At 45.5% G+C, this 27,283-nt stretch overlaps 1 protein-coding gene across 4 annotated transcripts in view; it reads left to right on the plus strand.

Moving 5' to 3' along the window:
- The window catches only part of LOC146855927 (uncharacterized), a 651,622-nt gene that overhangs the window by 509,371 nt on the left and 114,968 nt on the right, over positions 1 to 27,283 (plus strand). For all 4 annotated transcript variants that reach the window (XM_085653872.1, XM_085653873.1, XM_085653876.1 and 1 more), the window contains one exon: positions 25,745 to 25,899. In XM_085653872.1, the coding sequence (XP_085509998.1) occupies positions 25,745 to 25,899 (155 nt within the window). The remainder of the gene's footprint in view (positions 1 to 25,744; positions 25,900 to 27,283) is intronic.

The following is a 27,283-nucleotide window of genomic DNA, read 5'->3' on the forward strand; positions in this document are numbered from 1 at the left end:
TGTACATATGTATATAAACATAACCACTATACCCTAAGCTCTGAACCTACCACTACCCTAGCCTTCTCACTCCTCTCTGTGTGTGTATATGTATATATATATATATATATATATATATATATATGTGTGTCTGTGTATATATATATATATATATATATATATATGTGTATATATATATATATATATATATATATACACACACACACATACATAAACCTACTGGCGGTTGCCAGTAGGTAGTTATAGTTAGGACCAAGTTTAAATAGGAAGAGCATTTTTTGTTTTGCTTATAACTTTGGCATCGTTTGATGAATCCTCATGAAATTTTCCAAATGACTTATTTGTTCATATCCGCTCCTATGTTGCAAGTTTGGGGGTGATTCGTCAAAAGGGGGATCCCAAAACGTGTTTTCTCCATGTTAATTTCCATAGGAAACTTTAGACAAGCCTACAGGTTGAACAGGTTTGCCCCAAATTTGGCAGGGAGAAGGGTCTTGGATAAGAAAGCACGCTTTTGTTTATTTGGTGTAAATCCGTTCAGTAGTTTTGGAGAAATATAAAAATTTGAAGATATTGATATTTGGGAATTCTGCCATCTGATTGGCTGAGGCGTTACGAGCACGAGCTTGCTGCTTATTGGCTGCGAGCTGTTGCAACTAGGAAGTGTTGGCAGCCATTTTGTGATTCCGTTGAAATGAGTAAGGGGAAAAAAGGGTGAAAAGAGTAGGAAACAGGAGGATAGGAGCACTGTAACCTCTGTGGGGGGAGTGCAAAGCGAAGTCGTCACTCCTACCGGTCTGACAGTGCGGTGTTGCTCAGAGTGACATGGTGCTGAGATGAGATACTGCTACACTCTGGTATGAAACCGAGAGCCTAAACCGTGAGCTCATTGCTGTAAAGTGATGTGCTCTGGGCGCTGTAGCATACCTATGGAAGTAGTGTTAGTTTGCGTTTATACAATACAGGGAGTGGGAAGCGAACTACTCACCCCTACCAGTCTCAAGACTCGTGGATGAAACCATGAGCTCATTGCTGTAAAGTCATGTGCTCTGTGTAGTATTCCAGTATAAGTCATAGTAGAATGTTAGCATGTAATGCTACTAGAATGTAAGTATGTAATGTTAAAATGTAGGGCTGTCATGAGGAGAATCTTGGGGAGTTTGTACACGGTATTGGAGAAGACGGTTGCCTTGCTGTCTGCTCCTGTTGGTGGCTGTTTAAGCTGCCTTCTTTTCCTGCAATAAATCTACTTATCGGATTCACTACATAAATTTGGCGATGAGCGGGAGAAGGTACAAAGAAGGCAGCACTCACAAATATTCTGAGCTTCTTTGCATTCTGCTGAAGACCCGTTTTCTTTGTGAAGCTGTTTCTACTCATCCCAGGGTCGTCGGCTCATCGAACTATGTCATACGACCTCTGGTAGGATTTATATTTTTTGATTTTGGGCTTCCTCTGCCGCTTCACTACACTCTGGTCGCTGTACTACACATGTGCAAGTAGTGTTAGTATGCGTTTATACTAATTCTTTAGTTATGCAGTAACCAATGCATCATGGCCCTATGGAGTGCCACCTCCCTGGGGCAGCTCATACAATGTCCCGGGGTATGCATCCGCGGGACATTTATGTTTGCTATTACAGGGCGGGAGCATGGCTTCCACCCTGTGATAGCAAATCCTTGTGAGCCTCGTTGAAGCGAGAGGAGGAAAACCTTGTATCGCTTCAATAAAGCAGATCCGGATGGTAAAAATGGAGGGAAAAAAAATGAAGCGGAGTCTCACCCGTTCATTTAAATGAGCCCCCTGGTGGGTAATGTTCCGGGGCCGGTTCCTATTATTATATTGAGGGGGTCTCTGCAGCACTGGGGACCTTAATCTCACATGTAAATTAGGCGCGGGAGTGCACAGAGACGTTTCGCAGCCTAGGGGATCGCCACCTCCCCGGGTATTGTTTACTAATTGTTTGGGGGGGCGTCGAGGCCAACTCAAGTCCGGGGATCGCCACCCTCCGGAGCTTTACTTAAATATGCAGGGTGGGCCTCGCCAGTCCCTGAAGCCTCAGTGGCCCTAGGCAGTGCCCTATTGGTTCTGTAATCACACGGGCAGTACTCATGGTGTTATAAAGTGATACACTCATGGAACCCTTGCAGTTGTAGAATTACCCAGGCATCATTTATGTAATAGTCTGTTGGTTTATATTTGGTAGGTGCACCGCAAAATTACAAATGTTTTCCCTCACAATTTTCACAATAAACTACAGACAAGTGTTGTCAGAAAAAGAAGACCATACACTCACTTATTTATTGGTAAAAAAAATTACCTTTATTCAAACACAAATAAATGGAAACGCAACTTTATTTGAACAAACAGTAAAACATAAAATAAGTGGGTGGGACTCCTCCGGAAGCAGCGTACAAAACCTGCAAGACCAAAAAGAAACATAAGTATGTGTGCCATGTCCAAGAGAAAAAGAAAGGTAGTCAGAATGAAAGGAAAAAAGTGAGAATTGGACAGAGCGAGTGGGTGGAAGAGAGAAGGGGAGGGAGAGTCAAAAGAACAGAGGGAGGAGGAGACAGAGCGTCGGCCTACTGCACCCAGCCCTCACTGTTCACCTCCCGTCACCGGTGTGTCTGGGACGCTGTGTTCTGCGAGAAAGAGTGCGGTCCAGCAAGTCCTTAAAATGAAACAGAGATATGATTGAGGCCAGAGATTACATGATCATCTACGGCAGGGGGAAGGGGCTGGGGTGCACCCAGGCTGCTGCACCCGAGCCCCTTCCCTCGCACTGTGCTCACTTGCAGCTCCTGCGCACTGAGGCTTCACTGCTCCCCTGCCACCACCGGTGTGTCCAATGACGTGCTGGTGCGAGCGCCGACTCCGGGGTGCCTCTCTCAGGGTGGCACAGCAGGTCTCCGGTCGGGGACGGTGTCTTGATACCACAATGGAAGGCGTCAGAATTCCCAGGGCATCATCATGGGCTGGCCACCCGCTCCGCCCATTTTGGCGCAACCAACTCAGTGTCTGAAAAGGGAGAAATAATATAATGCTGGAAACATCTTGAGGTAAATGAAGGTTTATTTCAAGCTTACTAGAGAACACCAGTTGAGTGCATCCTTCCTTCTTTAAGTACGATCTACCAACTGTTAGTGGTAATCGTGGTTCAAAGAGGAGTTGCAGTGCACGAGAATACACAAGGTTAAATAATATGATATGCCAACGTTCACATACAAAGGAACAGAGCGCATGCTAGAAGCATAATGTGCGCGTGTAATGCAGTGGCGCAAGCCTGTGTGTATGTACACTTAGTAATTGTTGTGTTTACCACTGTTCTTATCCTCACGACCTGTCTCGCGCCGTCCCTTTGCCGTGCGCCCTCGCCCACTGTACTATGACGTTCTTCTGTTCCATAATAGAACCCTGGGCGAGGGTGGCAGTTGGGGGACAGTTGGAGGTTTACTGCGGTTATGACAAGACGCCTATTGGTGTCAGGGCACTACTTTGAATAAAGACTACTTCGCTTACCTCATCTTGGTGTTGTGGTCTTTACAGTAATCAGCTCTCTACAGTGCCCCAAAAGCCAACAACACGTGTTTGTAGGGCAGCGCTGCCCGCTGGCTCAGGCCTACAGTACGGTCCAGCAGGTCCTTAAAATGAGGCAGAGATGTGACTGAATGAGGTCAGAGATCACATCATTACGGACAGCAACATCGCTTGTTCGCACCTGCACACCCAGGCTGATGCACACCACCCCTCCCGCTGCACCATGCTCAATTGCAGCCCCTGTGCACCCAGGCCCCACTGCTCACCTGCTGTCATTGTTGTGTGTCCAAACACGACGGCCAGCAGGGTTCACAATTCAAATCGAGTTTTGATTGCGAGGATGGTGTACACCTCATGGATCCCTTTTTGTTTATTGCACATTGATATGCGAGGTGGATGCAGCCGTATCACCTGAGGCAGTGTGGAAGAACTGGAACATGTGGCGTCGTCGTTATCCTATTTATACGTACGCAAAGTTGGCTGGGCTTGCGTACGCCAGGCTAGCGTAGGGGTGTGAATAATTATTCCGGGGACCTGGGCGTTGTTCAGTTCCTTCCTGGCCAGGAAGTGTACTTATGTGTGTGTCCCTGTTGCAGTTTTGACGTCGCTCAATCCGCAATTTACATTAATGTCGCATGTACCGGGAGGGTGGCTACTATCGCTAATGAGATGCTGTCCGAAAACATTGAATGGCCAATATCACATGTCGTCAAGCTTGTGGATATGCGCAGACACGCATGTCAATGGTGTGCGGTATTATTGAAAGTGTTGCTATCGCGAAGCGCACACATGTGAATGTGCTTGGATGGAGGGAGGATCAGCAGTGAGGCTACGTCATACACAGTGATAACGCTCATTACAGTCAAGCAATGCATGTCAAACGTGAATCTGAAAGTCTCACATATGACACTCTACTATACTGGTAAAGCCTGAAAACAGAGCATACTGCAGCACAAATCTACACATTACTCTTTACTGTTTCACATGTGATCTAGAATGTGCACTCTGCCCATGGCTGATGATACCCCTTTGAGCCACCAATACTCAGGCCGAAAGGCAGCACAATAATGCGCACGCACACACACACACACACCAGGGGCATCGTGTAATACACATTTGTTTTTTGATGTAACGTTTCAGATGCATGGCCATCTGTTTTGAATGTGGCTTCTCACCGATAAGCCACACCCAATCCCCGCACTCCCACCTGGGAGGCAAATATACCACTGCACCTTTGAATAATATACACTTTTGAGCATGTCTTACCACCCCTGGCACAGCAAGACTTCAACACAAAACAAACAGCACATTTTGAAAAGGGGTTTTATTTAACAGAATGCAAAGACTATCACTTTTAGAATAAGGCTTGGGGTTTATTACATAATACTCTCTAAACAAAGGCTATCTCAGATACCAAATGCATAAGATTCAAATATATGTAGCAAACTTATAATCTAAAGGCATGAATCAATAACTGAGCAAACTATAATACGGATTAATAAACAAGCAATAACTGATATAAGATAAGATACACTGGACGTCCTGCAAGAGATCAGAAAGAGATATATAAATACAGTAGAGGATCACTCTGGATGTGCACCTCCCACACCACAAAGAAAACACCTCAAACGATCACAGCCACTGGCTCACATCACAATGGCAATAACCACAAAACTCAATACATCACCTGATGTATACACTGCCCACTTCTGGCCGGGGGAAGTCTTCACACAGCCGGGGATCAGAGCTCAGCTATCCGGGTTCAATCCAAGATAGACACGTCTCCCCTCGCTCGGAATCCGAACTCCCGCCAAACTAGTGGAGACTCCCCTTTTTAATACAAATCCAAACATAACAAAGCTTCTAGCAAGCCTCGCCCCCTCGTTCTCATGAGAGCCCGTACCAGTCTGCTCCAAGGCCACGGCATCGGTTGATCAGGCCTTTGCTATGGCTTTGAGACGGACCATGTACATTCCTCTGATAAGAACCGTTTTTCTCTAGTCAGTAAAGTGTGAAAAACAGGAGGAAGAGCAGAACATGCCCTCCCCACTTTGCAGATACGGGCAAGCACAGAAAATAGCTTAAAATGCAGTTAGTTAGGCCATGCACACAGAAAGGCCCAAAGCAAGATGGAATTGAAAAGCAAGATGACATGAAAGCATGTCAAAGCTAATAATATAGTAAGCACTGCCATAAAGCAAGGTAAAGTCGGAAAACAGAATGACATTAAACCATGTCAAAACCAATAGTAAGAACTCCTAATTCTCACCAATGCACAATACAATACGCATTCCTGCACAACTGCACGCCTGCAAATGCACCTCCCACACGCTCTGCTCTTGGCAAGACTGTTCCACTCCGTAACAGCTTTCACTGAAAGACAGCAAGACTACAGGACAGAAGAGAAGCAGGAATATGCAGGACCATCCTACATTAAGGCTAGGGTAAAATAACACACTAAAATCAATTAAAATGGTGGTAGTTGGAGGTCATCATAGGGTGCCAAACCACAAGAGGGGCTCTTTCACTACAACATCACACGTGGGAGGCTACTGTACAGACCATGAATATTGATCAAGATGATCGTTGCATGTTGTATGTAGTATAAGATATGTGTACAGAGCAAAAAACTTTAAAAAAAAGCTCTCTAAGCAGAAGAGGTGTCTCTCATCAAACGCTGTAGAGAGAATGACTAAAATGGGTGGGGTCCTCCCAACTGTTACAATGGGAAATGTTATGAACCAATCAAATGCTTTTTTTTAAGGTCACATGGCAATCGCACACCGAACGCGCAAGTGTGCCGCACCCGACGCAATTTTGAGAAAATATATTTACCATAATATACGTTTATTACAGTTAGAAATATATAAATGTTTAAAATATTTTAGATTATCGCTTGCTCTCATATGCACTTTAAACTTATTTAGATATAGTTTTGAGACCTAAAAAAAAATGAGGGAATGACGTACCCGGCGCGACGTAACACACGTCTATGATGTAACACAGGGCATGGCAGCGTGCACTCGTCGCATACGTAACTGGAGCGACCTCATACGTATATGATGTTACGCGGGACGTGGTGCCACAAACCCGGCGGATACGAAATGCGCATCATTTACGAGTTTAGCAATATGGCGGATAGGATTCGCGTGCTGATGGAGCTTGGTACACAACCGGTACTGGACTCCAGTTTTCTAAAAAAGAAAGGAAAAATAAAATAAAAAAAATACATATTTTTGGGGAAGATACAAAACATTACATAATTTTTAAAGTTACAAAAAAAGTATAATAGAGTTCCAAAAGTTTACAAAAAAAATAGAAAAAATATAGGTTTTATAAATATTAAAATATGAAATTAACATTTAAAAAACTTTCGAAATTCACTGAAAAAAGCCATAGGTTTTACAGACGTTATAGTTAGGAATTAACATTTAAAAACCTTTGAAATTCACTAAAAAACCATAGGTTTCAGGGACGTTATAGTTAGTTGGACATTTGACTCGTATAAAACCAGAGAAATTCGCCCATTATAGTTAGTTGAGCTAACTATAACTCGCGCGCCCGCAATGCACTGCTGATGATGTCACGTATTACATCACTCTTGACATGGTCAGTGACATCACTGATGACATCTCAAATGACATCACTGATGACATCATCCACGTGATAATTTGATGCACATACTGATGCCCTAATATAAATTTTGATGCACCCACTGTCTACGTACTGCGTTGCCCATGTGGCTTGCGGTACGTGGGCAGCACAATCCTCCCTGTGCATAAGCGTATCCTCCAGCACCTTAGGGCCATTAAAAATGGGGATAAAACCTACCCCGTGGCCAGGCACTTCGACACATACCATAAAAGGGACATCAAGGGTCTTGAATACTACGTAATTGATGCAGTCCCATTGAGCGCAAGGGGAGGTGATCGAGTGAAAAAATTGAGGCAATTAAAATCAAGTTACATCATTCGCCTCAACTCCAAAATCCCTGAAGGTCTTAATATTGAGGAGGACTTTCACACACATTTATGATCCCACCTTTGGCGCACCTCCCTACCTGTATTTTAATTGTCACATTTATAAGCCTTAGAACTTATTTTTAACTAGCACAAGCACTTTATACATACTAGTATAATCCGGAAGTTGATATGATCAATTTGCATTTTATTACAGTGTCGAGCTTGCCCACTTGGGCTAGATACTTAGAACCGCAATTATAGAAATTCTGTCCACTGGGACTGTGAGGCGTACCCACTGGGGTGGTGATCGTTTTGAATTTACATTGAATATTTCTATATTGGTAACGGTTCTAACCTCTTCTAAAATTCTGTAATATTGTGAATTACAGCGCATTAATAGATGGTTAACCTTAGGACATGACACTGTATTTACACTGTATTAACTGTTTGTAATTGAAACCGTGAGCGCACATTTTATTTGATTATGTTCCGAAACTACGAGTCTGTTAACACTTTTCATGCTTCAGTAGTTCTTCACTTGTCACGTGATCACTGTTTACTTTAAAATGGCTGAAAACTTTATCTCAATCGTTGGTGAACAAGCCTGCTTCGCAGGCGAAACGCGTTTAACGTTTTGAGCTGGTAAAGATTTTTGCGCAACAGACAAGGCGTCGACTTTCCTTTTTGGCAAAAGGATCCTCTATTCTGATATATATATAAATATATAAATATATATATATATATATATATATATATATATATATATATATATATATATATATACCCACTGCAATCGACAGAATGCTCCAACAGGCAATTGGAGCCGTCTCCTCAGAAATTGAGCGCACAGAGATGCGTCTCTCGCTAACACCTATTTTAGCTCCAAGCCCCATCCCCTCTGATTTAGGGTCAGTGTCTCCATCGCCATCACCCACCGTGATCCCAGATCCAGAGCCCCCAAGGACACGAGCCCAGACTGGAGCTGGCTATGCTCCCAAGTCTCCCCTGGGGAGCGGAGGAAAGGAGAAAGGGGGGACACAGAAACAGAAAACCAACACCACGCATAAGAGAGCCAAGAGGAACAAACAAGCTCCTGATATGTTATTTAACAATACTCTCGGGCAATCAGGAACAGGCGATCAGTCACAGGCAACCTCAGAACAACCCCTGTGGGTGTCTAAATTGGTATCGGACCTTAAAGCACATTTTTGTTCAGTGGTAAAAGACAAACTTGATGCCCTAACGGCTCGGATTGATAATTGATCGACATTGGTGGACCACTGGGTGGGTGAAGTAGATCCTATACTTAATACAACTGAGACCACCAAATACCTTGTTACAGAGCTGGCCCTGCACCCAAATAAGGTAGCTACAACCGCTCTAAACACATTGTCCATCCCCGCTAGATCTAACATTAGTACTCATGGGAATGTAGCTCCGGTAACCAGAATGCTTCCCACACAGAGCTTGGATCCAGCCAATATACAGCAGAGGCCTCCCAACTGTTTCCCCCCCCCCCCCCCCGAACAAGTAAATTGGTTACCACCATCCACATCACGTTCACTTAATCCACAACAAGCTAGCAAAACTAATGATGTTGGTGAGAGGACTCCTGCACATATAAAATCTAGGGGAATTCAGGCTACATTACCATGTATTAATTTGCCCCCAGCTTCTACCCCCTATGTCATCGTGCTAGCCGGAGTGCCCGAGTTGGAAAGAGGGCAAGGGGAATCTCAATCTGAACTCAAAAATAAATGTATACATTGGTTAACCAGACAGTCATTTCCCCTATAAAGATTTAAATAACCTCATACTTACACGCAGGGTAAGCTGGCTGGGGTGGAAGCGAAAGGGCAACACCGAGGACTGTATAGTGATCAACTTCAGGGACCCCTGGGTTGTCCAGTACATTCTGAACTGGGGTTATCCCAGGGAGGCTGGGGGTATCCCTTTCCTGCCCTTGGGATACTTCCACCCCCCCCAAGATAATGTCACATAACGTGGGAAGTATGGCCAACGATTGGGGAATGAGTGACCAGGGCGGCCCCAAGCCGCGAATAGGCAGGGACCATCCAACACCACTGATATACAACCTCCCCTTCGCCAACAGATTTAGCCCTCTAGACTCTGTAGACTGACTAAGGCCCACTATCAACTTCTATGAAAGGCCCAGTGATAATCTGGAGACCAGAAAGAGTCATTGGTATCAGGGCGGGCCAGTGCAATAGGAGGGGTATGGAAGGCAGCGCAGTGACAGGGATCAGATTTTTTAGGCCAGCCCGTTAGATTCCACCTCTACTCTACCTAGCAATTTAAATTTGGTCAATGAATGCTGTCCCAGGGGAGGGGAGGGGCCTATAGACATACATCAGGCTCAACTAAGGGCAAGTCCCTCCCCCCCCAAGTTCTTTTAGCTACTACAGCAGGATTGCCAAGCACGCAAATATTGTCTTGGAATATAGCAGGACTCAACTCGAAACTGGATCTCCCAGACTGGGGGGCGTTCGTAGATCTACATGAACTCTGCATGTTCCAGGAAACATGGTCAAGGGCAGACACACACAGAGTAGTCTAGGCGTTGTTTAGTATCCCAGCAGTCCAGGGGGCTAGGGGGAGGCCTTCTGGGGGTCTGTGCACTGGGTTGGAGTGCACTTGGGATGCAAGGCCAAACTGATAGACTCCTTCTCTTGATATATTGTGTGTCCTTCTCTCCTTTCCTAACTTTATTAGGATTGCTTTGATCACGGTCTACTCTTGGCCAGTTAGTTATGGACAATCTTCGCATACCCTTGATTGCCTGACTTCATTTCTTCCAACTATGCCGGAGAATTCCTGGGTCATCTTAGGCGGGGATTTTAATTGTCGATTTGAGCCCCTGAATGGTTTATCTGCAAGCATCACAAGTGAGGAGGACTCAGTCTGGGCAATCCCAGAGCCCAATATTGCACCGATACGGGCATGGACTCCTATGGTCCTACAAATGAATGCACTTACATTAAGCAATTCATTGAGGACCTGTAATGGTCGATTGCAATCGATAGTCCCGGGAACGTTACCTTCAACAGACTTGAGCAGGCATCCATTTTAGACTACATTTTGGTGGATGTCAGACTTTGGCGTAGGGCCCTCGATTTTAAGGTCACCCATCGTCATGAAAGTGATCACAATCCCTTGGTTTTTAGAATTATCACCTCCGCTTGCTGAAAGTCATCATAGTGCATCCTCAAAACCTGACTCCAGTTTAGTATTGGCTGAAGGAGGGAGGAGAGTACGTTGGGGGGATCACAGGACAAAATGGCCGCCCTATATCAACAAATTCTCCCCTTTCTTGAGGTGGCGTTCCAACTTTCTGTGACCAGTGGCACTTTACCCTCCCAAACGAGAATTTAAAAAATCACCAGGATATGCTCCTTGTCCTAGCACCTTTTTTCCATAACAGCAAAAGGCCCAGGCCGATCTCCAAACTAAGGCACCCATGGTACAATAAACACTGTAAGGTAGCAAAGCAAGCCCTTTTAACTTCCATTAGAACAAACGATAGGGCATGTATTAAAGAATCTAGAGCGCATTATAAAAATACTATAGACAAAGCCAAAAAGATCTGGGAAAGTGAAAAATGGGAAGAAATAAAAATAGCGCTGGATAATCACGACATGAGAGCCTTTTGGAATCTAGTTAAGACAGGGAAATGCTAAGGCAAATTGGCCATAGCACCAAACCTAGGGGAAGAAGTCTGGAGAACCCATTATATAACTTTATATACAAGGTCAACAGAGGAAGAGGGGAGGGTGGAAACTAACATAGATTGGGAGTTGCTACATCTAGACGCATCACCCTGCACAATGAAGGAGATTACAGAGGCACTGGGAAAGTTGTTACCAGCAAAAGCGCCGGGGTTGGATAAGATCCCTGGCAATCTATTTTGTTCCGAGACCTCGATATGGGCACCATACCTGTGGTCACTATTTAATGCCACAAGGGCAGGGGCAGAGATTATACCCATCTATAAAAAGGGCTCACCACTTAACCCAGCGAACTATCGCCCAATAAACCTCTTAGATGTCTGTCAAAAAATCTTCGCACGTGTACTCCTGGGGTGCCTGCAATATTGGATAGAGGAGAATAATGTACTAACACCCCTACAAGCAAGATTCAGGGCTAAGACCTCCACTATTGATCAGATTTTTAGATTGCAACTCATCCACTGGAAAACTGTGGTTTTAGAGGGTGGCAGCTTCTATCTCACATTGGTGGATCTTAAATCCGCTTTTGACTTAGTTCAGCAGGATCAACTGTGGAGTATACTTCTTGACCTGGGAGCTGCAGACTATCTCTGCTACCAGCTGAAACGCCTTCACCAAGACAACTATGCACAAATAAGATATGGAAAAATGGTGACCTTTCTGCCCCCTCCCTGTGGAGAAAGGGGTCCTACAGGGAAGTGTTCTTGCACCGACACTCTTCCCCTTTTTATTAAATGGCCTTATTGAATCTCTGTTGGAAGGGAAAGATATTGACGCACCTAGGTTAGCAAACCGCAAAGTTCCAGCTCTTATGTTTGTGGATGATACGATTTTACTTTCCAAATCTCCCATGGGCATGCAGAGGGTGCTTGATGCATTCAGCACTTTCTGCAAAAACCGGGGATTGGAGATTAATCTTCAAAAAACTAAATATATGGTTTTTAACGCTAACACTACGAACTGTCCAAATTCCCGATTAGATGGAAGGGCCCTAGAGAGGGTGTCCATTTTTGACTATTTAGGAATCACTCTCACTGAAAAAATGGAATAGGGGACACAAAGAAAGCTAGCCTAAAACTAATCCAATCCACGGGAGGGATTATAAAAGTCTACAAGAACTGCTCACACAAAGTAATAGGACCTGTTGCAGAAATGTATAAGACCCAGGCTCGGGGTTCAGCACTGTATGGGGCAGAATTATGGGGCCACCATCCAGCTGCCTCCCTCTCAATGGCAGAGAACCTATTTCTTAGGCAATTGCTGGGTCTTACTACTATCTCTTCACTAACTCCACTTAGGATGGACCTAGGGATTAGCCCCATAGCAGATGTATTTCTCTCTAGACCCCTGCTTTATTGGCGACGCCTTTGGAGTACTCCAGAATTAGCTGAATATAAAGAGGAATTGAAAGACATTATGAGACTCCAAGGTGCGGGTAAACTCCCCTGGCTAGCTTACATTAGAAACACCTGTCAGGCCCTAGGGAGGGTGAACATGTGAACGTCCCCAGAAGAGATATGCTCTATGACATCTAGAAAGGCACTGCTTGTGTCCTACAGAGAATTTAAACTGGTTCAACCATGGCGGGGGACCAAGCAGGGCTGCCTAACCTCCAAGTTTTTGGAATTAAAGCAGCAATATAGGCTTGAAACGGCCCTAGATTACATCCAACCGCTCTTAGCGAAGAAACTCTTTCTTCAATTCAGACACGGTGTGCTCCCGCTTCGATCATTTACTAACAAGTGGCAGGGGCCCCACACATCAGTGTGTCCAGGGTGTGACCGAGCTGAGGAAACTGAAATGTACGTTCTTTTTTTCTGTCTCGCCTATGGAAAGATAAGGTCACGATGGTTACTACAATTGTGCAGGAACATGGGGAGTAGACACTGTACAGAGGCGTTTAGGCTTTTTAAGTATGAAACGGTCACACCTATTGCGTTTTCCATCTCGAGGTTTTTATACTCCATGTGGTGCATTCGTAGAGCTATCATTAAGAAAACTCTAAAAGGAAATTCTTAGTTTAGCATTGATCAGAACCTACACTACATTAGGCACCGACCAGAGCAAAGTGGTATGTACATATTGTACTGTATGTTTACCCCCACTGTAATTATCTCTCCACCGAGGTGTTTTTAACCCCTTCTGTGCCCATGACGAGCTGGACTCGTCATGGGCCGCGGTTGCGCTGTGCCCATGACGAGTCCAGCTCGTCATGAACCCCGCCCGCTAATGGAACGCCCGGCACAGGGCGGGGAAAGGGCGTGGCACACAAGGGGTTAATTCAACAACTCCAGCTGTTTTTACCTACATCATTTTAACAACACTTTTTATATCTACAAAAAAAACAATTAGTAACAAATTTGTGTTTTAATATCTAATTGTAATAATTAACTGCTATAACATCTGCAACTGCTCCCCCGTAGAAGTTATATATTTATTTTTCCCTTATTGCACATTGCACTTTATCCTGCAATAATATTGTATTGCGCTTAATGTGGAAATTATATTTTTATTTAGCATTGCATTATATCTTGCTAATGGACCTAGAGTAGGCACGGGGGAGCTTACTTGAGATAGAAGTCAAAGCGTGCTCACCTGAAACGTTGCTATTTTAAATTACAGAAACAATGTATATCGTTTTTATGATTAAATGAAATATTATACTGTACTGTATTTTGCTAAAATGCTTTGCACTGTTTTCTATACTTCCATGGCCTACGGCCGAAAAAAGCTATCTTTGACTGACTGATATATATATATATATATATCATCCTCGCTGGTGTCAGTCGTGATTTGTGTACCAATCTGTGAAGCCATAGGTAGTGTATGTATGTAAATGTGAGAACAATTGTTATAGTTCAGTTGGTTGGTCCAAAAGAAAAACCTATTTTGATTGCCGGTGTCTTTATCCCCTTATTCAAGAATCTACCTACAGCATTCCTGAACTCGTTTAGATTCTGGAACCTATGATACCTGCCTCCTCTACTCCAAACAGTGGTATTTGCTGCGCAGCTTTTCTCATGCAGTGGGACCAAATAGACCCTACTGGTGCACGACAGCTAGGTGTTCATATGCCACGCCAGTCGTAACAGATACACATTGAGCAGGCCCATTCTCCTCTTGTCACTCTGATATTGTCACCATTGAGGACCAGAACTGTGGTTGGTCTGGTAAGTAGAGAACAATTTGCTAAAACAACCATTTGCTGTGAACTGAGGTAAATGAAAGATGAGGTTATGCACAAGGAGAGGAGTTATAAACATGATATTGATATTTCCTGAAAGATCGTCCTACTTGAATAATACTGACTGCTGCTGGGTGCGGATACGGACTGCTGCTGGGTGCGGATACGGACTGCTGCTGGGTGCGGATACGGACTGCTGCTGGGTGCGGATACGGACTGCTGCTGGGTGCGGATACGGACTGCTGCTGGGTGCGGATACGGACTGCTGCTGGGTGCGGATACGGACTGCTGCTGGGTGCGGATACGGACTGCTGCTGGGTGCGGATACGGACTGCTGCTGGGCGCGGATACGGACTGCTGCTGGGCGCGGATATGGACTGCTGCTGGGCGTGGATACGGACTGCTGCTGGGCGCGGATACGGACTGCTGCTGGGCGCGGTTACGGACTGCTGCTGGGCGCGGATACGGACTACTGCAACTGACTGATGCTGGGTGCAGATACGGACTGCTGCTGGGTGCAGATACAGACTGCTGCTGGGTGCAGATACAGACTGCTGCTGGGTGCAGATACAGACTGCTGCTGGGTGCAGATACAGACTGCTGCTGGGTGCAGATACGGACTGCTGCTGGGTGCAGATACGGACTGCTGCTGGGTGCAGATACGGACTGCTGCTGGGTGCAGATACGGACTGCTGCTGGGTGCAGATACGGACTGCTGCTGGGTGCAGATACGGACTGCTGCTGGGTGCAGATACGGACTGCTGCTGGGTGCAGATATGGACCGCTGCTCGGTGTAAATACTGACTGTTGCTAGACCACCAGGATCCTGAAGATGGTAGGCCAAATCTTAACAATGACTCGTCTTCTGTAAGGGATTTCTCACTAGTTTCCTATTGTTCTGCACCAATACTTGGCTCATTATTAGGGCTTCCAGTTTTATGGTATTTATTTTTTCAACATTTCCATCTACATTTATCCATTTTGTATTATGTGTTTTCTGTATAAATGAAGCTGCAATGGGTATTCTTCCACATTTATTTAACTGATAAATGTCTTTTCACATTTGAATGTCCAAAAGGTTTCATTAGTGTACAGTGTCTGAAAACACTTGCATTGTAGAATAGCATAAATAACTGTAGATCTGCACTTGATTAAGATGGATTAGGCAATCTCTTGTCTTTTCATCTCCATTACCTCTCAATCGGTACACCTACTGACCCTCCACTTATGATTGGTAGTTGAAAAAATCATCAAAAGGTCTATTTTCTGTATTTTTCTGTATTTAAAAATAAATACAGATAGAAAAATAAATGTAATTTTCTGTAGAAACAGAAATCTAGGAGCCCTACTCATAATGCACATATCCCCAGCAGCCATACCGAGACTGACAGCTTGGCAAATTCTACAAAATCGTAATTGCTCAGCACACTATTCCTGTCCAGATGTGGCACAAGCAACCCAAGATTACACATCAAGTGACTAAGCAGTGATACTCAAAGTACGGCCCGTGGGCTGCATGCCATCCTCCTGACCTTCACATGCTGCCCCCAGCTGAACGACTGCACTGTGCTGCTGAGAGCAGAGCCCTAACCTTCATAAAGAAGTTCACTAAACGGCAATCCTTTATTTACACTAACTGGAAGAAAAGAAAAAAAGCAAATACGGTATCTTGCAGCGTTTAACTTTAGGAACACATTCATTTTTAAGACTTCTTTCATCCAACGTGCAAAATTAAAGTCTTTTCAAAATGTAAAAAAAAGTGTATTTTATTAACAAGCATTCCGCCTTAGTACATCAGATTATATCAGTGGTTTGAGATTTAATTTTTTAAGGTGACAGTTTTCAAAATGAACATAGACATAGCCATGCCTCTTCCCAACCTGGGACAATGCCAGTAATGAACTAAGAGTCAAGTTAGTTATCATAAGGAACCGTCTGGGTGTTCTGGGTTATTATAGATGGACAACATTATAGTTTAATAAATTAAACACAAGATAAAGTTGATAAAGTATATAGCTTGCCCACATGCATTTCAAGGTGCTCTTATTTGTGAAAAGGAAGGAAAAGGAGGCAAAGTGATATTAGACAATTGTCTAAGATCACACAATGTGTCAACTGGGAACGCCATGATTAAACCCAGATTTTATGGCTTCACTTTGTGCGATTCTATTTCATTCCAATTCAATAATTAAGTAACTGCCCGGAGGCGGGGTAAAGGGACTGCGACTCAGACGCAGGATAACAAAAAGCCCCACTACTATTGTGCTGACAGGGCACAACAGACCTACTTTGTGGCCCCTGGGAAAATGTTTGCCAGTACCCATGGTCTAATGCCACGCTGAACACTGGGGTACATCTATGAAAAAACACATTGTAAGTATTGATCAAAAGATGGAACCGAGCTTTGCAAAGAAAACAACTAGTCACTTCAAACTATGGTTCCAGTGACATTCAACAATTGAGTACCTTTTGCATGATTACCACATAAATCCGGATTTAGCAATAGTATAAAAGCTATGCCCAAACACAGGCGTGTGCGCCTCAACAGGACTTGTTGCTAAAGTCAGAACGATGGATATATTTTTAGATTTTCAGCCAGTAATTCTTTTTTGCTAGGAATGTTTCTTTTTGCTTTCGTCCCTGGCCCTAAATTGGATTTCTAAAGTCTGTGGAGCCCTTCTATCTGCTTGCAGAAAAGTGGGAAGGAGATTGCGTAAGGCGGGAAAAGCAAGTGCATTAGGTGCAGAAAATATTCCTTTGCGTGAGTGCATATTTGTAACTGGAGAAAATATGATTAACATAGTAAATCTATTGATTTACCTTCCAATGGATTTCCAAATATTAACATCATTATTTCCAAAAACTTATATACACTTGATTTCCTGCCCCCTTTGCTTCATTTGATATTCCAGAACAAAAAGCCTCTACAGACAATCAAAAACCTCATCTTACTATTTCTATTATTGAGACAAAGGGCTACATCAAGGATTAGAAAAAGGTGTCAAGGGGCCCAACGTAAACATTTGGAAGGTTAACCCCTTCCCCGCTCATGACGGAACCACTCCGTCATGAGCCACGGTTGCGCTGTGCTCATGACGGAGTGGTTCCATCATGCTGTGGCCGTTGGCGGGCGCTCCGCCCACGCGGCGCTAATTCCCCGCCTGTGCGGGCGATTAGCACAGTGGGCGGAGACGTGACGGAGCCACTCCGTCATGAGCACAGCTCAACCGTGGCTCGTGATGGAGCGGTTCCGTCACGAGCACAGCGCCACCGCGCTGCCCCCAAACCCCCCCGCAGCGCCGCGGCGGAATTCCTGCCGCGGCGAAGGGGTTAACAGTAGAAAGAGAAAACAGATACAGTCAACAGAACACAACTGATATGAAGCAGTCCACACTATTTCACCTGCTCTAAGGCCAGGGAAGTCGGCAAATGCACCCCCTCTGCTGTTTCAGAGACTGCTGACCGTTCATTCTCTTCTTGAAACTGGCTTGGACCCTTATTGCACCTTACCTTCTCTCTCTATCAAGGGGAGTACTAGAAACTAACCTTTCAGGTACAAGTGGTCCAGATGGCTATACCAAAGTAGGAGGACAATTCATTAAATGCACATGAAACACTGTGCCCTCGTCTCTCTCCATATTTGCAAAATAGGACCATTGCAGTAAACCCTGCAGGGGCAGCTCCTCCATTGTCCTGCGAAAACTTCTGAAGCTATGGCGGCAACCGCACCTTATCAAACCCCTCTCTCATCACCGAGGAGTTGGGGGTTGGCTATGAACCACTGTTTATTTATAGTATTGAACAGAGAACCTTTGCCACTCTGACCTGGGGTGTGGGAGGTGGGATTGTTTACCAGTTCTTTTACCTGAATTTGATGTGTACACTGGTTTCTTTTTTACTGGTGTGAGTGGTGGTCCTCTGCTGTGTCGGTCAAATGTTTGGCGATATGGTGTGCTGTGAGGGTGTGCCCGTGGAGGGGTCTGGTTCGATGGCTCAAAAGGATGGATAACATGATGACTTACTCCTTCCTCACTTGAAATGTCAGATGACTGGGGTCACTACCTAAGAGGCACCCGGTGCTGTTGTTCCTGCGCCGCTGGGGGATGGATGTGGCGCTTCACCAGGAGTTCACCTGATGGGGGCAGGTGACCAAACTTCAATGAAATTGGAGGGGACAGCTACCACACCACTTCCCATACCAACGTTGATGGGATTGCTTTGAAAGTGCTGTCCTGCAGCTATTGCCTCTGTGAGTCGGGGGATTGGAAAAGACACTGAGAGTGGGAACTGACCGTGCTGGAGGACCGCATAACCTGGTTAGAGCGAGGGCTACCAGACCAACCGCAGATTAGGCCAGCATTGCAGGAAGAGCAGGGGAGGCAAGCAATGGTATCAGAACAGCTCTGCTCACAGAAGCAGTGTGATTACTTAACCATGGCTCACTCAGAGGGATGACAGACGGGCAGACTCCTGTTATGGCTGATCTGAGCAGACAGCAGGGGGGGGAGCCCATCACCCAAGTTTAGAGCCGAGCAGGCGATATGCTGGCTACTAGCAGCCTTCACAGACCACTATAGTGAGCTACACGGGAGACCCGAAACAGGGTGAGGGGGCTGGATGACTTCATGGTTTAAACAACACTGCCACGGCTGATGGCGGAGAGCTGGGAATCACTTGGAGCCCCGATTTTAGAGCCTGAGATTCAGGCAGCCATTAAACAGCTGGCATCTGGCAAGAACTTGGGCATGGACCGCCTCCCAGCTGAGTTTTTATCAAACTTTGCATTTTGCCTAGCTCCGAAACTGGCTGAAATGTATACAAACAAGTTAGACTGTGGATCTCTGCTGGTGACAACCAGGGAAGCCCTGCTGGTGTCGGTGCTCAGTCACTCTGGGGACACTACAGATGTGGTGGCCTACCCGCCCTTATCAATGTTAAACTTAGACTATAACATTTTCAGTAAGGGGCCAACCACTTCATGGCCTACCATCCTACCCTAGTACATGAGGATCAAAACTGGTTTATCCTCAAGCATAGCTCTTCATTTAACAAACACCTTCTATCTGAAATACCACAGGCCCACCGTGCAGGGGCTGTGGTACTCTCGCTAGACATCAGAAAATCATTTGACACAATGAGGTGGGATTACTTGCAGGCTGTCATGTCGTAGATGGCCCTGGGGCAGGTAGGTGGTGCTGGTTTAAGCAGGTGCCCAGGCACCGGTATGAATGGGATGCTGCATTTTGGACCCCTTTGAGATATGTGGTGGCAGGGCTACCCACTTTCGCCCTTACTCTCTGAGCTAGCGGTTGAGCCTTTTGCGTGTGTGTTGCGTACCATGGTGGGGGGGGATCTCGCTTCACGTTGGCAAACTCATGGTTTTGCAATATGCAGATGACTTGCTCCTCTATCTGCGAAAGGCTCAGACAGGACTCACTGGGTGTGTTGAACTACAAGAAGATTTTGGTCACTGACTGGCAAAAACCTTGTGTGTTCTCAGTATGACGAGGGTGGGGGCACAGGAGGCTGTTATATGTTATGTTTTGCTATATTATTTGTGATACCATGAGTTTTATAGGACACAGTTAGTTTGGATTTGAGTAGTTGGTTAAGCTATATCTATCTTATTTGTTTCAGCAACCCCTGACAACGAGCCAGCAGGCTTGAAATGCATTGGGTGAAATTAAATTACATAAGCCCACTTGCACAAATGATTCTTTGTACGTGTCGCTGTTTTAAGCCTGGATGGGCAAGCAGGGGGCATTTGAAAATGTTTAATAAAAGAATCATGGTGGCATCATGCTGTCTCCAGTGATTTCAATAAAGCATGGAGTAAAAGTGCAATGAGAACTTGTTTAATTATGGTTTCAATTTTGGTCAAAAATGGCATATTCAACAAGGAGTGGCCTATTGTGAGGAAATGTTTCCTACAACCAGCAGTGCGACAGTGGGGTGTGCAAGTTCCGTGCCTTCTTTGATTGTCTTCAATATAAACCTGTGACAAGGGGATGGTTCACAGCATATCTGTTCGCACGCAATTATTTGGTTTCATAGTCTGATGATTACAACATACTGTAATAAGGGAAGGCGTGCAACCGTACATCTTTTGATTTGCTTCGCAAGTGTTCTCAGTATCGCCGTACCTTGTTGACCCCCCCGCAATTGGTGCAGCAGAGCAGAGTGCAATGGCGCCCAGAAACTTTAGATACCTGAGGATTAGAGTATATAATATGTGTGGTATGATAGAGGGGAATCTGGGCAGTGGGGTCAGAGGACTGAGGGGTAGCATTGTGTTTTGGTGGACGCTCCTGCTTCGTATAATGGCAAAGGAGCTCTAACTAAAATGATCATAGTACTGAGTGACTTATACTATTTTGCAAACCTGCCAATATGGATCACGAAAGTTTGGTTCTGAACCTTGAACGCTATGTATTAGACTTGGCATCTTTGGCTTGGATTCCATTGACTTTTTGCATCTACCTCCTGTATTTTTGATGCTCTGCTGGATTTCGTTTTTGCTGGCATAGATGCTTTGGGCCCTTTGCCACTGCTGATCAGTGTCAAAGTGCAAGTGCTCCCTGTGTAAATTGTTGTTACAATTGGTTTCTCCCAGATTGGTATATTTGATTTACTGGTAAGTCCCTAGTAAAGTGCACTGAAGTGCGCCAGGGCCTGTAAATCAAATGCTGCTAGTGGGCCTGCAGCACCGATTGTCCCACCCACATGAGTAGCCCTGAAAATGTATCTCAGACCTGCCAATGCAGTGTCTGTTCGCAGTTTAACTGCCATATCAACTTGGCAAGTGCACCCACTTGTCAGGTCCTAACCTTCTCTTTTTATACATGAAAGGTACCCCTATGGTAGGCCCAAGGTACCCCCCTGGGCGGGCTGCAGTGTATGTGATAGGTAGAACATTTACTGGTGTGTGTGACATGTCCTGATAGTGAAATACTGCCAATTTTATTTTTCATGGTTGAAAGGCCATCTTGCACCATAGGATAGAATGGGAAATGCTTTGTAACATCTTAGAAGTATAACTTTCCCTTGGGACAAGATGGAGAAATAAAGTTTAGACTCTCTGAACTCCGAATTTAATAGCACGTCTTTTAGTAAAGATGGTTTTTAAATTGTGTGTTTAAAAAAGCCACTTTTAGAAAGTAGCCATTTTCTTGTCTAACCATTGTGTGCCTCTGCCTGATTGTGTATTGACTGTCTGGTTTTAGAGTGACAGGGGCTGGGGATGTGCATTCACTATAGACAGCCACTGAGGGGGAGGGGGGGGGGTTGAGGTGTGCCTGGCCCTTCCTGAATAATGCTGAGCTGAACAGACCTTGGCTGAATTTAGAGTAGTGGGAGGAGATTTCCTTGCACGTGAATAGGGCCTGTCTCCCTTGCACAATGCTGTCTCCACCCTCTGCGGTCATACTGCACCAGTGAGGACAGAACAGGTTTGAACTGGGCTCAGAGACCCTTGCACAAAGAGAACAAAGACATTTTGGGGTGTAAGTATTAGCCCTAAAACCCCAGAACTTTAGATTACTTCTGGACTCAAGAGGAACCTTTGCCAAGGAGAAGAGCTGAAGAGCTGTGAGGAGGAGTACTGCCCCTTTGATGTGTGCTGGGTGGGGTTGGCCTGCAGTTGCTGTTTCTGCCAAGGAAAGGACAAAGGCTGGTACATTGCTTTGAAACTGCTTGAAGAAAATCTCCAAGAGCCTGTGTGTGCTGGCCTCCTGTTCTGAAGTCTCAGGGACACAAAGACTTCACCCCTAGCTCCCCTGAACTCTGCTGCTGAGAGTTCTAACCTGCCTGGAGGTGCCTGTTTCAGTTCTGGGCCTCTGGAGGTTGTGCTTGCTGCTGGGAGCTGGAAGAAACGCTATGCTATGGGAATTAGTCTGGGATGAGCGACAAAATCTATTGGCAATGTGCACATTGCAAAGGCCGAAGAGCAAGGCGGTATTGGGAGTTCCCAATTTTGATCTTTATTGCTATGCGGCACAATTACAGTGGCTGACCAGGTGGGTGGTGGGACTAGGCCAATTGGAGCTGGGAGAATTGGGCGCACACATAGAGAGGGGTCAATTCCTGCAATAATGTTGGTGGTGCAGTTACATTGACTCTTACACTGAGGATCTTACACATTGGTTGTTGGAAGGGGACAATTCACCAAGTAGGAGCAGCTCCACTGTAGGCCCTGGGGACCCCACTGATGGGGCTGCTGACACCCAGAGGTGGATTTCTGGCAGCTTGGTCGGCAGCAGACATAGAAATGCTGGGTGACTGTTACACTGAGGACTCCTAGAACTCACTAGAAGAGCTTATGATGAGGAGCAGTCTCCGGGATGGCCAATTCATGGTCTATAGACCTGTTATACAAGCGCTACACAGACTATTTGAGGAGGCAGACCCAGAACCCCCACTCATGATATATTGCCGCCAGTGATGACTTTTGGACATGGGAGCCATTTAATCTATGAGTTTCATAAGATGGCCCATAATATGACAGTGAGCATGCTGCCGAACCTCCAGACTAAGTGGCAGTCATATCAAGACAGACAATTTGTGGGAAAGGAATGGGAGTAGACTCTAGAATGAACATATATATATTAATGCAGCACCAGATTCAAATGTACACAATGTAACTACCTGCACTGCACCTACCTTACACCCCAGAGGCTGAATGTGATGGTAAATATTACTGATCTGGGAGGCCCCTGATGTGTAGCCATAGATGTAGACTTTTTGCACATGGTGTGGGAGTACCCGTATATAGGGAGGATCTGGATGCAAGTGTTTGAGATGCTGGAACATGTATTGGACATGACCCAGCTATACTAGGCCAAGATCGGCCTTTTGGGGTTGCACAGTGGGTGCTCCCAAGGAACAGCCGGTGCTAGATTTCTGGACTTAGCACTGAGAGTAGTCCGCAGAGATATCGCATGACATCGGAAATCGGTGACTGGCCCACCACATAGCAGGTGGAAGGCAGACGTCATCTGGTGGGCGCAGGCAGAAGGAGCGACTCTCAGGTAGGAGGAACATAGAGAGCTCCACAAGAAGCCCCTCGCTGCCCAATGGGCAGATGTGTTGAGGGGTTTTATGGAGGTGGTGGAAAGAAGGGTGGCAATAGGATGATGCTTCAAAGGGAGGGTCCCACTGACCTAGGAGCGGTTAGCTTGCACCGAGGCGGCTGGATGTGACAGCCCCCGAACCAAAACAATGGTTCTAGGTATATGCACACAGAGGTTTGCAGCACACTTCTTGGTCTACAGAAGACACCAGAACACTTAAACACAAGACAGGGGAAGTTTGTTGGTTAATTGCTGTTTAACAAAATTACACAATGCTTTATTGGCCCATGGGAACGTAGGATATGGAAGGGAAATGCGGACCAGGGCCCTTGTTGAAGCGACAAAGTGACTGGATAACTGTACTTGTAAGTGAATGGTTGGTTTACCTGACAAAAACTTCAAGGGTACCTGCAACATTAATGAGGAAGGCGTTCCATATGTGTCATAATATGAGGGTTATGCATAACTGCTAAACAGAGTCGCATACTGTTGAACTTGTAAAACCCAATAAAGCAAGTTAAAAAAACTTCCCGCAGTCAGTGGCAAATAACAAGTATACCAGTATGAGGGTGAGGGGCTTTCTGTTCAGGTGTAATCGCACTGAAAACCTCTAATTATCGAACGTTAATCCTTCCAAAATACAGGTTGCATGTGAGACTGTAACTTGTTTCTAGCTGTCTCTTTTCAAGGGAAGGTCTCTACCCCCTCCTGCCTCTTTCAGGCACCTCATTCCTTCTCTTCTCTTTTATAGGCCTATTTACTGCCAGTCGTCTGCTTTTTCAGTGGCACTAAAATGGATCCTAGCAAGTGATGCGTAGTGCTGTCGCTACAGAGCTTGCCTCTGAGTGAGGTGTTCAACAGAAGAGTGAACCGATTCAGCCACCTCAAGGCTCGAGAATGGCATCCCTGGGACCTTCTTGCTGCCCACAATTAGGCCCCTGAGCGATATTTTATTCCGGGCCCTCCTTTCAGGATCTTTGATGTTATGTGGTCTCCTTTGGTACCATGATTTGACAACCACCCTTGTGTGACCTACTCCTTCTCCCTCCTGTGCCGTCTCAAACACAAACTCCAGACAGGTTGCATCCAATATTCTACTCTGACATCCCAGTATGTCTGCTGTCAGGTTGAAGTTATATGACCAGTGGAGCTCAAAGCATGTAAAAACACTGTGCTACACTCAATTTTCATACAAAAACAAATTTGTGTAGCGAAGTGGTGCAGGTCCTAGTGAATTAAACCAAGTGGTGAGAGTGACTGAGAGGCTAGTTCCGGGCAATTCACTAAGGGCCTAATTATGGGTTTGGCGGTGCAGGAGCAGACCGCCACGCTGGTGGTCCGCTCCCACACCGCTAAACCCATGGTTGCACCGCCCTCCAGATTAAGAGTCTCCTCATGTTTGGCGAGATGTTTTTGGCGGTCCCATGACTGTACCTCTGGAAATTTTCACCACAATGGGAACACCAAAATTAGTTCCTGCACAGCATGGACTGTAAAGGAACTGGGGTGCATGCACATGTTGTGCCCCCTGCATACATTCCATTGCACATGGACATGTTTCAGGACCATCAGCCTTTTCATGGAGTTAAGACCTCCATGACAACACTGGTGGTCCTGAAACTCCTCATATGCATGGCGGTGCCGCAGCAGCACCACCAACATATTACTGAGGCCCTGACCGCCACGCCACTGTCAGGGAACAGTGGTTCCCTGGAGGCTGCTGCAGCGTTGCAATGGCGGTCCGACCACCCAACTCATAATGGGGCAGTCGGACCGCCGGTGTGGCGGTGGCTGGACTGCCACCACCGTCCCCCCCCCCCCCCCTCGCGAGTCTGGCGGTCCTTGGACCGCCTGACTCGTAATTAGGCCTATAGTAAGGAATCTAGAAGATCTACCCCACCCTTCAGTGTAAATACTCTTCCATGTTTGAAAGAGATACAAAGAAAATTGAAGCTCTAATAAGCACTATACCTAAGGTAATTTTTAACACTTATTTACTGTATTCAAAAATGCAAAATGCCTGACCTATGATTTGATTCTAGGAAATAGATGAACTTTAAAACCACACAATGAGTTCTTACTAATATGATTATTTTTTCATTATAAATATCAATATGCAGCTTACAACAGTGAATTTAAATAGACAATGGACAATTCAGTTATGTAGCCACCCAAAAAATTAACTAGGTCCATTTTAACTTGGGCAGCAATGTGATTTTTTTGTTTTGTTTGCTTTTCGTCTAGGTAAATGAGACGCACATAATATTTCAACATCACCTGCAAAATACGTACGACCCAGACGTCGTTATTACAAGAGGGGACTATTCACTAATATGGCAGTGTGTTTACCTCCGTGACTCAATTCTCACCGTTCATGATGGGGCGTTTACACCTATTAGGTGAGTCAGACAGATCTCTTGCTAGCTTCTTTTCTCTTAATGTGGGAGCATGAAAGTTCATGCAAATCAGTAGTGAATTGTGCAGTGCTGAGTACCGAATACTTGTGGTATTAACCTGTCAGAGAATACAAGGGCGTGCTGATTCACCAGAACCCAAACTCTGACTTTTAGGGTGTGAACATATTTGGGGTGAATGTCTTAGTACACAGAGCAACCTTGTTACAAGCAGAGGGCTTGAATGTCTCTGTGCACTACATAGTTAGTTACTCATTCGCAAGCACAGCCTCACAGAAATAGCCAAGACTTAAATTGCCCCAAAGCTTAATTTTCAGTTTTTTGCCTTTAAAAGAAGCAGCGGATGAGAAATGTTATTTGGCAATCTTGTGAAAGTAACATTTTACTACTCTCCTCCCCTGGAAACGGGGTCCATATGTGATGCTATTTACTGGCAGCTATAGTTGTGTTCATCATTAGCTGCAGCCTAGAACTGCTATGCAGTGATTGGGAATTTGCTTGTTGACTATTGTGACTTACAGTCGTTGAGAAGGAGCTTTGTTTGCCTCTTCTCTTCCATCTTAGGAGTGAAAACTGCGGTTTCATATTGTGGATGGGCAGCTGCTCATCTGCCACATACTTTGTCTTGAGAGACCCCATTGAGAGCAGGGATGGTGTGAGGAGACCTGTTGTCTCCCTGTCTTCCCACAATTCCCCCACTGAACTGAGGAAGGTGCAGGAATGGCGGTCGAGTCTGTGGTGCCACCAAATGTTACTTCTCATGCACCTCAAAGAACAGTACAGACCCATGCAGACAGGGAGATTTCCATCTGTGCTGGCAGCGGCTCTAGGAGCCCTTCCAAGCACAGGGCCTGCTGTCTCATTGACAGACAAAAGCACAGCTCTGGGAAAATAAGGGAAAGCCAGAGGGATGAAGGTAAGTATGGAGCAGGGTGTCCCGTGTTTTGATTTTATTTGTGGTTGTTTTATTTCCTAGTTTCGCTGCACCAGCTTTCACACGACACCCTGATTTGCATTCCGAGAGACATGCAGAACTCCTTCCAGACACCTTGATGGATCTGCTGATATCCAGCTGGAACGCCATATCCCCTGCGGGACCCACAATCACACTGTTCTATTCACCTATACGCCTGACGCACCCCTGCGGGGCACTTCTCTGCATTGCACCAACACTCATATCGTGCCCGGACTTGCATCCGGCGGCGTACATAGACTTCCCTTTGGACGATGCATTACACCCTCACGTGCTCCTTTTTGATGTGGACCCCCCTTCTGGGACCCACTTGCCATGCCATTCCACCATGTCACCATGCAAGATATAACTCTATCGAATACTTCTCTAAGCGTCTTGTCTTGGAACGTTAATGGC

The sequence above is a fragment of the Triturus cristatus genome, chromosome 4_1, assembly GCF_964204655.1.
Source record: "Triturus cristatus chromosome 4_1, aTriCri1.1, whole genome shotgun sequence".
NCBI classification, from domain to species: Eukaryota; Metazoa; Chordata; class Amphibia; order Caudata; family Salamandridae; genus Triturus; species Triturus cristatus.